We start from the raw sequence: 18,665 nt of genomic DNA on the forward strand, positions 1-18,665 counted from the left end.
GCTAGATAAGAAGGAGCAAAGTGAGGGAGGGAAGCCAAAAGAGGGGAGCTTAGAGATGAGGCCCCCAATACCACACCCTGTCAAGAGTCTTAGATATGTTGATAGCATTTACACATGACTCCCCAGAATCTTTCAGGGATAACAACTAGACATTAGTAAGATATGAAAGAATATCGCCAGTGGACCTCACCTTATGGGAGCCATACTGGTGGTGGGAGAGAAGACTGTGATTTTCCAGGTGTTTAAGGATATGGAAGTTGAGGAGGGATTCAAAGACTTGGGAAATGTCAGATGTCAAAACAGAAGGACGATAGTTAGTGGGGGTCAGATCAGTTGCCCTTCTTAGGAATGGGATGTATTGATGCATCTTTCCAAGGAAAAGGAAAAGTTTTGGGTTTTAAGCAGAAATGAAACAGACAAGCAAGCAAAGGTGCACGTTCAGAGCCACACACTTTCAGTACATGGGGATGGATGCCATCAGGACCATAAACCTTGCTTGTGTCCAGAAAAAGAAGCACTTTTCAGACAGTCCAAAAAGAGATTACAGAAAGAGGCATAGGATTAGTAAGAGGAGCATGATGTGGTGAAGGAATGTTAGTCACCCAAGATGGAGTTAAAGGTGAAATGGGAACCAAAGAGAGTTGCTCTGTGAATGGGAGAGACAGCTATAGTACCATCAGAAAGGAAAAGTGAAGGAAAGGTAGAGAGATAGTTGTTAGAGATGCCTTTAACTAAAGACTTGAAAAACCTATCAGTGGATGATGAGAGGTTATTTCACTTCCATTGATGCCCACTCCCTCAAGGGGCTGAAAAACTTATCAGTGGATGATGAGAGGTTATTTCACTTCCATTGATGCCCACTCCCTCAAGGGGCTGTAGCAAAAGAGTTTCCATAACTAGTGAACTCTGGTACCACATCTTTGCCTTTCGTGCCTCACCCCTAATGGGCCACTGGCCAGTGTTTTCAGGGACTCCTGCCTAATGTTCTTACCTAATGTTCTAACCTACTACTTCTACTGATTGTTTTTACCTAATGTTCCTTTTTAATGTTCCTACCCACTATCTCTGTCTATTGCTCCCTCCACTTTGCTTAAAGGCAGGGCTAGTGCACAGCACTCACCGCAGGAAGATCCAGTGTTACGAAGAATGAGTTGTGTGAGTTAAGTGTTGTCAAGTGTTATGTGTGACAATGAGAGATTGTATTGTTTGTGGACAGAATGCCATCAGTCCACATGTGGTTTTGGCAGAAAGAAAAGACAACTACCTGGGTCAGAGGAGTGCAACTTAACATCTACTGTCACTAACCTTCCCAATACCCTGGCATGTAGCTGCCTACCAATTCCTACACAATTGTTCTGTATTTTTTGGGCAGTTGTCCAAGTCTCTTTTCCCTGATCTGCCTTTATCTCCTCTGTTTGCATTTTCCCTGGTCTGCCTTCACCTCTTCCTTTTTGTGAAAACCTTCCTTTGTAGCAAGTGTACCCTTTTGGTTTTTATGCAACAACCTGTGAATAACTGGGCTCTTGGTGGCCTGGGGTTAGTGGGTCAATGACATCATAATTCTGGCGGTCTTTTATTGGCCAAGAGTGAGCCTAAACAAGTGTGCAACCAGTATCTAATTGGAAGGATTGTGACAGATCAAGAAAACCAATGTTCTCCATCTGAAAGATAGGGGTTTAGAGTGTCCTAACTACAATATTTCTAAAGAGTACTTCCTGCTTACAGGGCACTGCCTTGGAGAGGAAGATTTCTCAAATTTCAGAAGTTAAATATCCTTTTTGTAATTGTATCACAAATCATTGCTGCTGACAGTTGTCATAGTAACCTCACTGGTTTTTATTAGATTTAAAACTCAGAAACGTGGATCACATACAGGAGAAACAAACCAGTGACTGCCCCGTTGTGCATGGAATGGGTTAGATGTTATATAAAGTATATAAGATATGTATTATACTTACCCATAATTCTTCCTTGTCTTTCCTTTTACCAAGTATAATGAAGACTGTTATAGTGTATGGCAAACATAGATTATCTAGGGATGAGAATCTTGTTGGATGCCATGATGAGAGCAGAACAAGGGCAAAAACCACAGAAATACCAGACATGATGGAAAAAAGTGGAATAATACCATTGCAAATTCATGTGCTGTTGTGGTGAGAATCTTGAAAGCATGAACATTTGAATTTAGGATGTTTTCAGACTATGGGTATTTGGCTTAGAGATTTTGTACTGTATTGGCATAATCTCAGGACAATTGACCAGATATGAAAGACCAAGAAGCACTTGACTTTCCCCATGGATTGAGTTAATAAATCCTTTATTATTCTGATTAGGAGATATTTGCTGTTGGGTATGTTTGTTGATAGTGAGAGCATCTGTAGAGTGAGTAAGTAAGAGTAGCTTCATTATTTACCCTGAAATGTTTGGGGTGTTACTGGGCTTTGCCTATAAGACATTGCACAAGAGTGAAAAATCACCTCTGGTAAGGCTGTACACAATTGGGAGTACAGGCTCATCAGAAAAGTTCTTGCTCCAAAAGAGTCTGCATTTCCCTACTACTGTATGTAGTGTAGCCTTAGGCTGCAGGAGCCTTTAGAAAGAGGTCCTCGATAACAGCAGGACTATTGCATAGAAATTCATCCTGGAAGATTTTAAAATGAATAGATATTTGGATTTTCTGTATTAGCAGCAGTTAGATTTACCATTGATATAAGAAGAAATTGAATGATTTTTTTTTTTTTTTTTTTTTTTTTTTTTGCCGCTGTCTCCCGCGTTTGCGAGGTAGCGCAAGGAAACAGACGAAAGAAATGGCCCAACCCACCCCCATACACATGTATATACATACGTCCACACACGCAAATATACATACCTACACAGCTTTCCATGGTTTACCCCAGACACTTCACATGCCCTGATTAAATCCACTGACAGCACGTCAACCCCGGTATACCACATCGATCCAATTCACTCTATTCCTTGCCCTCCTTTCACCCTCCTGCATGTTCAGGCCCCGATCACACAAAATCTTTTTCACTCCATCTTTCCACCTCCAATTTGGTCTCCCACTTCTCTCCGTTCCCTCCACCTCCGACACATATATCCTCTTGGTCAATCTTTCCTCACTCATTCTCTCCATGTGCCCAAACCATTTCAAAACACCCTCTTCTGCTCTCTCAACCACGCTCTTTTTATTTCCACACATCTCTCTTACCCGTACGTTACTTACTCGATCAAACCACCTCACACCACACATTGTCCTCAAACATCTCATTTCCAGCACATCCACCCTCCTGCGCACAACTCTATCCATAGCCCACGCCTTGCAACCATACAAAATTGTTGGAACCACTATTCCTTCAAAAATACCCATTTTTGCTTTCCGAGATAATGTTCTCGACTTCCACACATTCTTCAAGGCTCCCAGAATTTTTGCCCCCTCCCCCATCCTATGATCCACTTCCGCTTCCATGGTTCCATCCGCTGCCAGATCCACTCCCAGATATCTAAAACACTTTACTTCCTCCAGTTTTTCTCCATTCAAACTTACCTCCCAATTGACTTGACCCTCAACCCTACTGTACCTAATAACCTTGCTCTTATTCACATTTACTCTTAACTTTCTTCTTTCACACACTTTACCAAACTCAGTCACCAGCTTCTGCAGTTTCTCACATGAATCAGCCACCAGCGCTGTATCATCAGCGAACAACAACTGACTCACTTCCCAAGCTCTCTCATCCACAACAGACTTCATACTTGCCCCTCTTTCCAAAACTCTTGCATTCACCTCCCTAACAACCCCATCCATAAACAAATTAAACAACCATGGAGTCATCACACACCCCTGCCGCAAACTTACATTCACTGAGAACCAATCACTTTCCTCTCTTCCTACACGTACACATGCCTTACATCCTCGATAAAAACTTTTCACTGCTTCTAACAACTTGCCTCCCACACCATATATTCTTAATACCTTCCACAGAGCATCTCTATCAACTCTATCATATGCCTTCTCCAGATCCATAAATGCTACATACAAATCCATTTGCTTTTCTAAGTATTTCTCACATACATTCTTCAAAGCAAACACCTGATCCACACATGCTCTACCACTTCTGAAACCACACTGCTCTTCCCCAATCTGATGCTCTGTACATGCCTTCACCCTCTCAGTCAATACCCTCCCATATAATTTACCAGGAATACTCAACAAACTTATACCTCTGAAATTTTAGCACTCACTCTTATCCCCTTTGCCTTTGTACAGTGGCACTATGCACGCATTCCGCCAATCCTCAGGCACCTCACCATGAGTCATACATACATTAAATAACCTTACCAACCAGTCAATAATACAGTCACCCCCTTTTTTAATAAATTCCACTGCAATACCATCCAAACCTGCTGCCTTGCCGGCTTTCATCTTCCTCAAAGCTTTTACTACCTCTTCTCTGTTTACCAAATCATTTTCCCTAACCCTCTCACTTTGCACACCACCTCGACCAAAACACCCTATATCTGCCACTCTATCATCAGACACATTCAACAAACCTTCAAAATACTCACTCCATCTCTTTATCACATCACCACTACTTGTTATCACCTCCCCATTTGTGCCCTTCACTGAAGTTCCCATTTGCTCCCTTGTCTTACGCACTTTATTTACCTCCTTCCGGAACATCTTTTTATTCTCCCTAAAATTTAATGATACTTTCTCACCCCAACTCTCATTTGCCCTCTTTTTCACCATTTGCACCTTTCCCTAGACCTCCTGTCTCTTTCTTTTATACATCTCCCACTCAATTGCATTTTTTCCCTGCAAAAATTGTCCAAATGCCTCTCTCTTCTCTTTCACTAATAATTTTACTTCTTCATCCCACCACTCACTACCCTTTCTAATCAACCCACCTCCCACTCTTCTCATGCCACAAGCATCTTTTGCGCAATCCATCACTGATTCCCTAAATACATCCCATTCCTCCCCCACTCCCCTTACTTCCATTGTTCTCACCTTTTTCCATTCTGTACTCAGTCTCTCCTAGTACTTCCTCACACAAGTCTCCTTCCCAAGCTCGCTTACTCTCACCACCCTCTTCACCCCAACATTCACTCTTCTTTTCTGAAAACCCATACAAATCTTCACCTTAGTCTCCACAAGATAATGATCAGACATCCCTCCAGTTGCACCTCTCAGCACATTAACATCCAACAGTCTCTCTTTCGCGCGCCTGTCAATTAACACGTAATCCAATAACGCTCTCTGGCCATCTCTCCTACTTTCATACATATACTTATGTATATCTCGCTTTTTAAACCAGGTATTCCCAATCACCAGTCCTTTTTCAGCACATAAATGTACAAGCTCTTCACCATTTCCATTTACAACACTGAACACCCCATGTATACCAATTATTCCCTCAACTGCCACATTACTCACCTTTGCATTGAAATCACCCATCACTATAACCCGGTCTCGTGCATCAAAACCACTAACACACTCATTCAGCTGCTCCCAAAACACTTGCCTCTCATGATCTTTCTTCTCATGCCCAGGTGCATATGCACCAATAATCACCCATCTCTCTCCATCAACTTTCAGTTTTACCCGTATTAATCGATAATTTACTTTCTTACATTCTATCACATACTCCCACAACTCCTGTTTCAGAAGTACTGCTACTCCTTCCCTTGCTCTTGTCCTCTCACTAACCCCTGACTTTACTCCCAAGACATTCCCAAACCACTCTTCCCCTTTACCCTTGAGCTTCATTTCACTCAGAGCCAAAATATCCAGGTTCCTTTCCTCAAACATACTACGTATCTCTCCTTTTTTCACATCTTGGTTACATCCAAACACATTTAGACACCCCAGTCTGAGCCTTCGAGGAGGATGTACTGATAATACAATGATTCAATTTCTTCTTATGTCAGTGTGGTACTGTTGTATGCCCACCTCCTCAGCCATTTCAGCTAGGCTTCCGCATGTCATGTAGGAGTCATCCGCCTTGCCTTCCACCTACATCCTCGATCCATACAATCATCCAGATCTGCCAGTAGATAGCATTATATTTGCGTCTTTTCCTTCACTTAAGCAGGACTATATTGATGATAAACAAGCTTTTGTTATGTGTACCTGAAAACGTCTCTCAAACATTATTTTATTTTAGTTGAGATGAAAGTAATTTTTGTGATTGATGGAAGGTCTTAAACTATTCACATTTGTTTGGCTTTTACTTCAAGTACATTTGTTCATTGTTAGACTCTGTTCCATAAATGAGACATTACTAGTATTCTTAATGATTTAGCTGTTTTGTCTGGTGTTGGGGTTTAACACTTTACTCTTAAATATTCAACTCTTTATGACTAATACTATGTAAAAAAGAATTAATTGCCCTTTCAGCTCAGTTCATAAAGTTTAGGTTATGAACTTACGAGTATCATGTACTTGTGGTATACTTTTCAGACGGTGAGATCAAATCTTCGAAAACGACATAAGGAGCGCAATGAAGAGTTTACTGGATTGGATACACAGATGCTGATGGTCCTTTGGCATCACATAAGAAGGACTGATCGTAGACGACGGAGGGTGAGTTATAGACAGGTTTAGCTCTAAAATTTGCTATTGTTTCTGGATGTTACATAGATTTAAAGAAAACAAGTTCTGGTAAGTTTGTTGGCTTAATTTTTTGTTTGTGAGTCAACTGCTTCTTTGCTTGGTATGTTCTTTATGGTCATAAGATTTGTTCATTGCTTGAGTTAAGTTTTTGATTGGAAGGGATTTAATTGTACAGTGCATAGGGAGCTTGCATGAGAGAGAGAGAGGGTACTTCTCCCAGCAGAAGTATATGGATGTGAGACCGTACTAGTTTATATAGGTTAGGATAGGTGAGAAATAAGGAGGTGGTGGTGGACATTTTTTGTAGTATATGTGGCATTAGTTGGATATATAGGGAATGAAGATGCGATGTGATGTGATAAAGTGGTGTGGAGAAAAAAACACTGGAAGAGTGCATGGATGAAAGTCTTTAAAGATGTTAGGGTGATGTAGAATGACTGGTAGATGATTGGTTGATCAAGAAGATACATAATAGTGCGGTTAAGGATGTATTGAGAAGAGGTTGACTAAGATAGAGAAAAGATTTTGTAAAAGATTAAGATATTACCATTGGATATGTCTGGTGAATTGTTTGTGCTATGTAGAAGTAGAACCATTTTCTTTGTGAGGGTTGAGACACCTGTTGTGCTTGACAGATGGACTGTGTGAGGGTGCAAGAAAAGTGGATGAGAGAGCTTAGGAAGTGAGTCAGTTGTTGTTTGCTGATGATACAACGCTGGTGGCTGATTCGGGTGAGAAACTGCAGAAGTTGGCTGAGTTTGGTAAAGTGTGTGAAAGAAGAAAGCTGAGAGTAAATGTGAATAAAAGCACGGTTATTAGGTACAGTAGGGTTGAGAGACAAGTCAGTTTGGAGGTAAGTTTGAATGGAGAAAAACTGGATGAAGTGAGGTGTTTTAGATACCTGGGAGTGGATTTGGCAGCGGATGGAACCTTGGAAGTGGAAGTGAATCATAGGGTGGGGGAGGGGGCGAAAGTTCTGGGAGCATTGAAAAATGTGTGGAAGTCGAGAATGTTATCTTGGAAAGCAAAAATGGGTATGTTTGAAGGAATAGTGGTTCCAACAATGTTATATGGTTGCAAGGTGTGGGCTATAGATAGAGTTGTGCAGAGAAGGGTGGATGTGCTGGAAATGAAATGTTTGAGGACAATATGTGGTGTGAGGTGGTTTGAACAAGTACATAATGAAAGGGTAAGAGAGATGTGTGGTAATAGAAATAGTGTGATTGAGAGAGCAGATGAGCATGTTTTGAAGTGGTTTGGTCACATGGAGAGAATGAGTGAGGAAAGATTGACAAAGACGATATATGTGTCAGAGGTGGAGGGAACAAGGAGAAGTGGGAGACCAAATTAGAGGTGGGAAGATGGAGTGAAAAAGATTTTGAGTGATCGGGGCCAGAACATGCAGGAGAGTGAAAGGCGTGCAAGGAATAGAGTGAATTGGAACGATGTGGTTTGCTGGGGTCAACATGCTGTTAATAGATTGAACCAGGGCATGTGAAGCGTCTGGGGTAAACCATGGAAAGTTTTGTGGGGCCTGGATGTGGAAAGGGAGCTGTGGTTTCGGTGCATTACACATGACAGCTAGAGACTGAGTGTGAACAAATGTGGCCTTTGTTGTCTTTTCCTAGCGCTACCTCGCACACATGCGGGGGGAGGGAGTTTTCATTTCATGTGTGGCGGGGTGGTGACGGGAAGGAATAAAGGCAGCAAGTATGAATTATGTACATGTGTATATATGTATATGTCTGTGAATGTATTTATATGTATACGTTGAAATGTATAGGTATAATGTATAGGTATGTGCATGTGTGGATGTGTATGTATATACACGTGTATGTGGGTGGGTTGGGCCATTTTTTCGTCTACCTTGTTAACGTGGGAGACAGTGACAAAGTATTGCAGTGGAATTTATTAAAAAAGGGGGTGGCTATGTTGTTGACTGGTTGGTAAGGATATTTAATGTAATATTTTATGTAGGAGTCATGCGGGGAGTACTCATCCTCCGTGAAGGCTCAGATTAGGGTGTCTAAATGTGTGTGGATGCAACCAAGATAAGAAAAAAGGAGAGATAGATAGTATGTTTGAGGAAAGGAACCTGGATGTTTTGGCTCTAAGTGAAACGAAGCTCAAGGGTAAAGGGGAAGAGTGGTTTGGAAATGTCTTGGGAGTAAAGTCAGGGGTTAGTGAGAGGACAAGAGCAAGGGAAGGAGTAGTACTACTCCTGAAACAGGAGTGGTGGGAGTATGTCATAGAGTGTACGAAAGTAAACTCAGGATTGATATGGGTAAAACTGAAAGTGGATGGAGAGAGATGGGTGATAATTGGTGCGTATGAACCTGGGTATGAGAAGAAAGATCATGAGAGGCAAGTGTTTTGGGAGTAGCTGAATGAGTGTGTTAGTAGTTTTGATGCACAAGACCAGGTTATAGTGATGGGTGATTTAAATGCAAAGGTGAGTAATGTGGCAGTTGAGGGAATAATTGGTGTACATGGGGTGTTCAGTGTTGTAAATGGAAATGGTTGTAGATTTATGTGCTGAAAAAGGACTGGTGAATGGGAATACTTGGTTTGAAAAGAGAGATATACATAAGTATACATATGTAAGTAGGAGAGATGGCCAGAGAGTGTTATTGTATTACGTGTTAATTGATAGGTGTGCGAAAGAGAGACTTTTGGATCTTAATGTGCTGAGAGGTGCAACTGGAGGGATGTCTGTGGAGGCAAAGGTGAAGATTTGGAGAGGTTTTCAGAAGAGAAGAATGTTGGGGTGAAAAGAGTGGTGAGAGTAAGTGAGCTTGGGAAGGAGACTTGTGTGAGGAAGTACCAGGAGAGACTGAGTACAGAATGGAAAAAGGTGAGAATAAAGGACAGAGAAGAGGTAGTAAAAGCTTTGCGGAAGATGAAAGCTGGCAAGGCAGCGGGTTTGGATGGTATTGCAGTGGAATTTATTAAAAAGGGGGGTGACTGTATTGATGACTGTTTGGTAAGGTTATTTAATGTATTTGATGAGGTGCCTGAGGATTGGCGGAATGCTTGCATAGTGCCATTGTACAAGGGCAAAGGGGATAAAATTGAGTGCTGTCAGTGGATTGAATCAGGGCATGTGAAGCGTCTGGGGTGAACCATGGAAAGTTGTGTGGGGCCTGGATGTGGAAAGGGAGCTGTGGTTTCGGGCATTATTGCATGACAGCTAGAGACTGAGTGTGAACGAATGGGGCCTTTGTTGTCTTTTCCTAGCGCTACCTCGCACACTTGAGGGGGGAGGGGGATGGTAATCCATGTGTGGCGAGGTGGCGATGGGAATGAATAAAGACAGACAGTGTGAATGGGTATATATGTATGTGTCTGTGTGTGTATATATATGTGTACATTGAGATGTATAGGTATGTATATTTGCGTGTGTGACGTATATGTATATACATGTGTATGGGGGTGGGTTGGGCCATTTCTTTCGTCTGTTTCCTTGCGCTGCCTCGCAAATGCGGGAGACAGCGACAAAGCAAAATAAATATAAAGTAAATATATAAGTTTGTTGAGTATTCCTGGGAAATTATATGGGAGGGTATTGATTGAGAGGGTGAAGGCATGTACAGAGCATCAGATTGAGGAAGAGCAGTGTGGTTCCAGAAGTGGTAGAGGATGTGTGGATCAGGTGTTTACTTTGAAGAATGTATGTGAGAAATACTTAGAAAAGCAAATGGATTTGTATGTGGCATTTATGGATCTGGAGAAGGCAAATGATAGAGTTGATAGAGATGCTTTGTGGAAGGTATGAAGAATATATGGTATGGGAGGCAAGTTGTTAGAAGCAGTGAAAAGTTTTTATCGAGGATGTAAGGCATGTGTACGTGTAGGAAGAGAGGAAAGTTCTCAGTTAATGTAGGTTTGCGGCAGGGGTGTGTGATGTCTCAATGGTTGTTTAATTTGTTTGTGGATGGGGTTGTTAGGGAGGTGAATGCAAGAGTTTTGGAAAGAAGGGCAATTATACAGTCTGTTGTGGATGAGAGAGCTTGGGAAGTGAGTCAGTTGTTGTTCGCTGATGATACAGCGCTGGTGGCTGATTCATGTGAGAAACTGCAGAAGCTGGTGACTGAGTTTGGTAAAGTGTATGGAAGAAGAAAGTTAAGAGTAAATGTGAATAAGAGCAAGGTTATTAGGTACAGTAGGGTTGAGGGTCAAGTCAATTGGGAGGTGAGTTTGAATGGAGAAAAACTGGAGGAAGTGAAGTGTTTTAGATATCTGGGAGTGGATCTGGCAGCGGATGGAACCATGGAAGTGGAAGTGAAGCATAGGGTTGGGGAGGGGGCAAAAGTTCTGGGAGCATTGAAGAATGTGTGGAAGTTGAGAACATTATTTCGGAAAGCAAAAATGGGAATATTTGAAGGAATAGTGGCTCCAACAACGTTATATGGTTGCGAGGCGTGGGCTATAGATAGAGTTGTGCAGAGGAGGGTGGATGTGCTGGAAATGAGATGTTTGAGGACAATATGTGGTGTGAGGTGGTTTGATCGAGTAAGTAACGTAAGGGTAAGAGAGATGTGTGGTAATAAAAATAGTGTGGTTGAGAGAGCAGAAGTGGGTGTTTTGAAATGGTTTGGTCACATGGAGAGAATGAGTGAGGAAAGATTGACCAAGAGGATAAATGTGTCAGAGGTGGAGGGAACGAGGAGAAGAGGGAGACCAAATTGGAGGTGGAAAGATGGAGTGAAAAAGATTTTGTGTGATCGGGGCCTGAACATGCAGGAGGGTGAAAGGAGGGCAAGGAATAGAGTGAATTGGAGCGATTTGGTATACCGGGGCTGATGTGCTGTCAGTGGATTGAATCAAGGCATGTGAAGCGTCTGGGGTAAACCATGGAAAGCTGTGTAGGTATGTATATTTGCGTGTGTGGACGTATGTATATACATGTGTATGGGGGTGGGTCGGGCCATTTCTTTCGTCTGTTTCCTTGCGCTACCTCACAAATGCGGGAGACAGCGACAAAGCAAAAAGAAAAAAAAAAATATATATATATATATCAGATGAATAAATACATAAATTTGTAAAGTGAAAATTGAGCCTAGAATGTATATTTTCTCTACCAGATGGCAGCAGGAGGAAATACCAGTAATGGCAGTGGTGGAGCAGAGGGTGGAGCTGGTACAGGTGAGTCCTCAAGTGACGACAGTAATGATAGTGATGATTCTGATAGTAATCGGGGTATCCAGTGTGCCACTCATTAGTACTCATAGAAATGATATTGATTTCAGAATTTATACTATAATCATAATTAATGTTTTACATGAAATACTTTGTTTAGGCTCAATTTTCCATTTTGTGGGTTGATATAAACTGACTCATGTTTAATGGTCATTTCTGATACAGTTGCTACTTGACAAGAGTTGCAAAATGCCATGCATCCTCATTATGATAAAGTGAAACAGCTTATCAAAATAAGTTCCTTGTGGTAGTGTTGGTGGAGTGTTTTAAAGAATAAATGGGCTAATCTGTTTTCAGGAAACTTGATGATGAATCAGAAAGTTTTCATCAGTAATTGTTCACTTCCTTGCTATAGTCTATGTCAGAAAAAATATCCTGTTCATATCAAGAAGAAATGTATTTGTTTCAGTCTTACCTGGTAAAATGAGGAAGATAGTGCTGTATGTTTTTTAAAATTTCACTGATTGTAATGCTTGTGTGGATATTTATATACCACATTTAGTAACTTGCTATTAAAATCAGCTTTGGCTAGTCTTTTTATGTATACATTTCTGAAAGATACATCTTGAAATGATTAATGATGTATATGAACTATAAATGCAGGATATATGAAGTGTATTTGTGTACTTACCTCAGATATTTTAGACTGATTTTTTTCAGAGTCAAAATTTGAAATGCACCGATGAGGTTCATAGAAATGTTGATTTTTACATTCTGAAGGAGAGTAGATGGCATCTAAGTGCAGTACAAAATTTGATAATTGATAATGATAGATAATAATGTTACTGAAATTGAAGTATCTTTTTTTGTAGTTTAACTTGAAAAGACTTGACACTTCATTTGGTACAGTGAAACATTTCATTCAATGAAAGTACGGACAAATTTAATTAAAAGGAAGTTTGATAAATGTAGTAAAGGAGTGTAAATTATAAGATTGATCAAGACAGATTACAAAATTTTTTCTTTCAAAAATTTTTTAACAGATTTAGTTTAGGGGTAGATTTTTTTTGGTGACGTCCTTAACAGCAAGCTATGGGTTTTCAACAAGCTTTCAGAAAATATTTGAAATAATTTAGAGTACCCAAGAAATTTGCAGGGCTGAGGCAGTGAGGTTTAGTCAAGGTAGTGCAATCTTTTCACTTTTGACTTTTTCATTGTAAAGAAAACAGATTGTTTAAAGCTGTACACAGTCTGTTTTCTAAAAAGCTGATACACATAACTGAAATGGTGAAAGTTTGCTTATTTTAGAGAGATAATTCCTCTAATTTATATTTAATATGCTTAGGTAATGTTTATGCTGTAAACTACATAGAGCCAGTTAGTGATGATATAAATAGCTATATTTGGAAGTGTTAAACATTTTCAAGTGGAATGGTCTGTTCTGCTGGTAGTAAATAATTCATAGGTTTAGGTTTAAATCTTGACAAAGATACGAAAAACCTAAAAGGCACTTGAATCTTTTAGTAGTTTTATATAACTTAGGAGAGATCACAAACTTAAGGAAAGAAGAAAAAAGGAACCAGATGACAAATAGCTTGGTCATAAACTGCATCCATGTAGCATTTTTAGAAAAGAAATTTATGATTTATTGTGCATGACAAGAAAAGTTGTAAAAGTTAACATGTTTGAAAATACATTTGACGTGGCAGGGATCCAGACTTTTGTGCTCTGGTTTCCAGTATCATGCAACAAACTTGTTTGTTGTATGTTTTGTTGTGAGCTAGGGTTTAAGCTTGTGAAGAATTATACATAGGCTAGAACCCCTACTATAATATGAGTTTGGCTATTCATGTGTCCATCTTTTGTAACTATAGGAAGTCATCTCAGAGGAGAGGTCATACAGGATTGCATACTGTTATTATGTTCCAAATAGGTGACCCACTGAGTATTTTTGTATATTTGCTAACATGCTGATGATAAATCTGATTTCATGTAAACAATATGCATATCCTGAAAATTATCATGCCTAGGAACTAGCGTTAAGTTTGTGTGTCTTTCTGAGGGTTAATCTGTGTGCTTAGGTATAGAAATCACAGATTAATGCAGACTGTGATAATTCTTTCTTTTATTTCCTTGCATATAGGGAATGTTTCCACATTTCTGATAGAGTACAACCTTGGTCCCGTTTCTGCAGTTTCTTTTGTTTAACATTGAAAACTCATTATACAAGCAGGTCAGAGTACTCTGATCACTAAAAGGTTACTAACTGAAGATGACACAATAGAGAGTGTGCATTATGTTGATGTTATTACTGATATGTTGCTACAAAATTTTCTCCTGCATTTAGGATTGTATCTCCTTACTGACTGCTGCTGATTTGAAATAGTTATATAACTGAGATGGGCTGATCTAGGGTCCTCCCCATGAATTTAGGATGTGATGGCACCATATTTGATATGATTTCCAAATTTGGGAATTTGATAATTAAGTAATAATGATAATGGTAATAATTAATTGTATTGAATTAACTGGTACCAAAGGCTGCAGATACCAGAGAAAAAACACAGGTTTTGCACAAATATTGGGGTGTTGGTATAATAATTATTAATGTTTGCATTGCGAAGAATGACTGTTCTTGCAGCAGTCTGTACTTTGATGGGCTTGGTTTATTAGTGCAACTCATGGACAAGGTATTTTTGGTGATCAGGAGATGACCCTACTGGAAAGGTTGTGTAGAACCTTCACCCTGAATTATTGAATGAGGTCTACATAATTATTGGAGAGACTCAGACGTCCAGTGTTTTGAGCTGGACGTCTTATGTGCCCTTTTCTGCACATTTTTTTAGTAGCTCCAGTTGTGTGGCTGGTAAGGAGGAAGGTAAGGTGGAGGAGGCATAGATGAGTTTAGGAATGATGAAGTTCTTAAGTAAAGGTGCAGAAAGTCCATATGTCTTGAGTTAACATTATTGCAAGATTGGTGAAACTAATATCAACATGGTGCCCTTACATTTAAAGGAAGTTATATGGCTTACATGCATTTCTTCCAGTAAATTATTATAGCTGAATCTAGACTGATTTTCAACCTTATTTTGCCATCATGATGGCACTAGCAGATGGATATGAAGGTTCAGCACCATTCTTCCATTCTCTGGGAAGACCTTTGTAATTTTCAACAACTGTAACACAGATTTGGAGTTATTTCATTCTCTAGATGTTTTGTAGATGACTTCTTCATCTTTTGTTTCAGAGAGCTTGAGGTTAAGAATTACTGTAACAAGATGGCTTATATGGTAGATTTGATTTGGAAACCAGTGGAATAGGATTACTGTGGAAAATTTACTGCTGGTATGTGATTATTTATCAGAGCATGAGTATCATGTCACAATCTTATTTATTAATTTTTTTGTGGGGAGAGGGTTAGGATCAGGAAAAATAGTATTGAATTGCAGTAATCCATAATTTATGTTTATGCTGCAGAAATATTGTCAGCTGATTAACTTTTAAGTAAGTTTTAAGTCGATGATCCCATGTGATTTACAACAATATTAAAAGGTGTAAATTTTTAGCAGTTTACAAAGTTTTTGAATTGGTTTGGTTACATTTGCATAAAACTATATATAGCTTGCCATTCAGGGATAATATTTTACAGAACTTATGAAATACCAAAGTACTTGGCAGGTTTGTCTTTGCAGCAGTGCATATTCAGATGTGTTTAAAGATATATTCTGTAAATGAATAATGAAAAGTGTTTATGTATGGCCAGCTGATCATACTAAAGTGAAATATGAATTTTAGGGTCCTTAATAATGATTGAATATAGTTATCCCCATTGCTTTGTCATTAATTGCTAATGAATAATACAGGTCTTATGAAACAGCCCTCCAACATTTTCAGTCAGTTTTTTCATATATATGAAGGAATGTTGTTCTACATATTTATTCTTTTTTTTTTCTTTTTAATGTTTTGTAAGTTTACTCAGTGTACACACCTAAAAGATGTATTGAACCCTGAAAATGGTGGAGAGTTGAAGTTTATCCATTAAGAACAAGCAGTACCTCTGGTGCATTGATGTTTGTTAATAAAACACTTTTGAGTTCATCATATTGAGCACATAACCTTTTAGTACAGATTGTGTGACTTTGTGTAGTAATTGTTTTGGGATTCTGCACTTAAACTCATTTCTGTTCAACTTTAATATTAGCATGCCAGTTTTCTTTCATATGTGCATGGGAAGGAGTTGATGTTGTAGGGGAAAACAACTTTGTTTAATATCTACACAGTAAAAGTAACTTGAAAAAAAGAAATGTTACAGAACATGGAAAGGTGTCACTTGTAAAGTATGAAAATACTGCAATTGTTACTGTATTGCACATTTTTTATAGATTTCGTAATTCACTATTTGTATTCTGCACATGAGATTTCCATTATTATCTAAGTTTTTGAACATGAAGTTCTTTACAGTGTAGTGATGATTATGATTTTGATGAACTTAAGCTGTAAAGAGAATGTTTTGAATAGTTATTGCTTGTATTTACTCTTTATTGCTTAATTAGCCTTCAGAAGGTCGTATCTCTACAGTCTAAAGGTTCTTCCAGTGATATAATTCTTATAGTGATTTTGGTGTAGAGACAACACAAATTTATTTGCATTAGTCTTTGTTTAAATGGGATTTGTTTATTGGAATTTTGCATTTGTGATAAGTCGAGCAAAAGCTGTTATAAATGTCATGATACTTAGTGATATCTGATTATATGATTGCATGAATAAGCCATATTGGACTTGTTACCAGATATACTATTACATTATATCATGTTTGATTGATTTAATCTGTGATTAAGAACCTTTATGAATGTTATCACCACTTTTTATACCCAGTTCGTTGTATTTTAGAATATCTGTCTGTTTATTTATCTTAATTCTAAATGCCATCTCTCATTATATACTCGGATGGCCTATGCAGAACCATGGGTAGGAATATTAAGTATTCAATTGCTCTCTTACTATCCACAGATTAAGCAGCAATTTAGTATTCAGACATATGTAAGAATTCAATTGTTATCCAACACAGTGTATCTTATCAGAGAATAGATGTAACATGAAGAATAATTTCACCATGATGAATATATGTAGAAAGGACCCATATGGAATTATGATAATATATTTTTTCTATTAAATGTTTAGGCCTCATAAGGAATCTCAGGGTATTAATTTTCATGAAAAAAAAATTCAAGATAGAAAGATAAAGCAAATGATATAATATTAGGATTTACACACTAGTCTGGTCAGTTATGTTAGTTTAACTATATTTCAGTATAGTTTTGTGTGGAAAAAAAGGTAAGGGCACTTATTTATTTTGTTGAACTTCAGTGCTGTCTCCCTTATGTTGGATAGCTTATATAAATTGTTTTTCATGCATTTTGGTTTCATAATTTTCAGTCACTGTAACTAGTCTTTTAATTTGATATTTGCTCAATGCTGACTTTCTCTCTACCTGTACTACACAGTTTTCGTGATAAGTATGATAGGAATTTTATTCATTGTCTTTATTTATGGGAATTATTTCAGTACCTCATGCGTGATTATATAACATGAATTACTTTTGTTTCTCACCTTAGAAATTTTTTTTTTGTTTCTCAATCATTTTACCTGCCTCTCAACTCCATACAAATTATGGCACCGTTTGGTGTAAGCTTTTCATATATCTGACTTCATCCAACTCTCTGTCACCTTATTCTTTAGATTTAATAACTCCTCTACTTTAAATGTATTAACTCATTTGAAATGCTTCTTCTTATCATAGGCTTAGCAGGGCATAAATTGATGCTTTCTTAGGTGTTTGTGTGCAGTCCCTTTTCCTTGCTGGCAAGATTTTGTTATTTGGAAAAGGTTTGTCCATATATTTGCTATTGTATACAGAGCACATAAGGAATGGCAGGGCATGTATGAAATACATGATATAATGTTACTGTTCCATTAGTGTCTTGACTGATTTGTGTGTGTGATGAACCCTAAACTGCATTATGTGCCTTTAGCTGCAGTATATAATCAATTGGCATGCATTATAATAAATTGGGACAATGTAAAAGAAAGCCTGATAGTCCCATTTTTGTTCAACAAAGTCAGATTTTACTTTAGCCTTCGTAAGTAATAGAGCACGAAATCCCGAATATCAGTTGTTGACTTTTACAAAGAATTCTGAGAGAGCACGAAATCCTAAATGTCAGTTGTTGATTTACTACAGAGTATTATACCAGAAATCCTGTTTTTTTTGTTTTTGTTTACAGCATGTACATATATTATAAAATGTATATTTTTACAGCTGATAAGAACACCATTGTTGTGTAAGGAACACTCTTGGGATTCATAAGTTTCTCCTTTGTTGGGGGAACCCATGGTGTTGGTGTTGTATTCTGCCTTTCTGTCACACTGAGCAGGATTTGATCTTGAGGCCAGACAGTTTGCCCAGTTTTGATTGGTATTTTGTCATCATAGGCTGCCTTGTCGTGTCAAGGCCCTGGACTATCTGACAACCATGTCTGGGTTATTCCTAACCTATATATTGGGAAGCAGCATAATATATATGCTGTATATAGATTTTAGAACACATTGTCCTGGATTTTTTCCCTCTTGTCATATACAGTATTAGAGTTAACTTGAATGAGGATCATATCATAAAGAATGTTCTATTTAAGTTTTATTATTTGAGGATAGTGTGAGTAATAGTTGCCATCTTTAGAGGACAGTTCAAGCCATCAGCCTGTAATTTGGCTAATCGGTTGAAGTCTCAAATTACTAACAGAGAATACTGAAAATAAGACTTTTCTTGTTTATATGAAATAATTATTGTTGGGAAGCCATTTTCTTCTTTAGTTTTTGTAAAAGTTGGGAAAATTCCTTATATTCCTCA

General features: G+C 38.4%; 1 protein-coding gene across 3 annotated transcripts in view; it reads left to right on the forward strand.

Annotated features, from left to right (window-relative positions):
- LOC139762784 (DDB1- and CUL4-associated factor 8-like) overlaps nt 1-17,876 on the forward strand; it is a 55,571-nt gene extending 37,695 nt beyond the window's left edge. For all 3 annotated transcript variants that reach the window (XM_071687935.1, XM_071687937.1, XM_071687934.1), the window contains exons 10-11: nt 6,467-6,589; nt 11,704-17,876. In XM_071687935.1, the coding sequence (XP_071544036.1) occupies nt 6,467-6,589; nt 11,704-11,841 (261 nt within the window). In that variant the 3' untranslated portion in view covers nt 11,842-17,876. The remainder of the gene's footprint in view (nt 1-6,466; nt 6,590-11,703) is intronic.
- Nucleotides 17,877-18,665: the final 789 nt, after the last annotated feature.

The sequence above is a fragment of the Panulirus ornatus genome, chromosome 44 (genome assembly GCF_036320965.1).
Source record: "Panulirus ornatus isolate Po-2019 chromosome 44, ASM3632096v1, whole genome shotgun sequence".
NCBI classification, from domain to species: domain Eukaryota; kingdom Metazoa; phylum Arthropoda; class Malacostraca; order Decapoda; family Palinuridae; genus Panulirus; species Panulirus ornatus.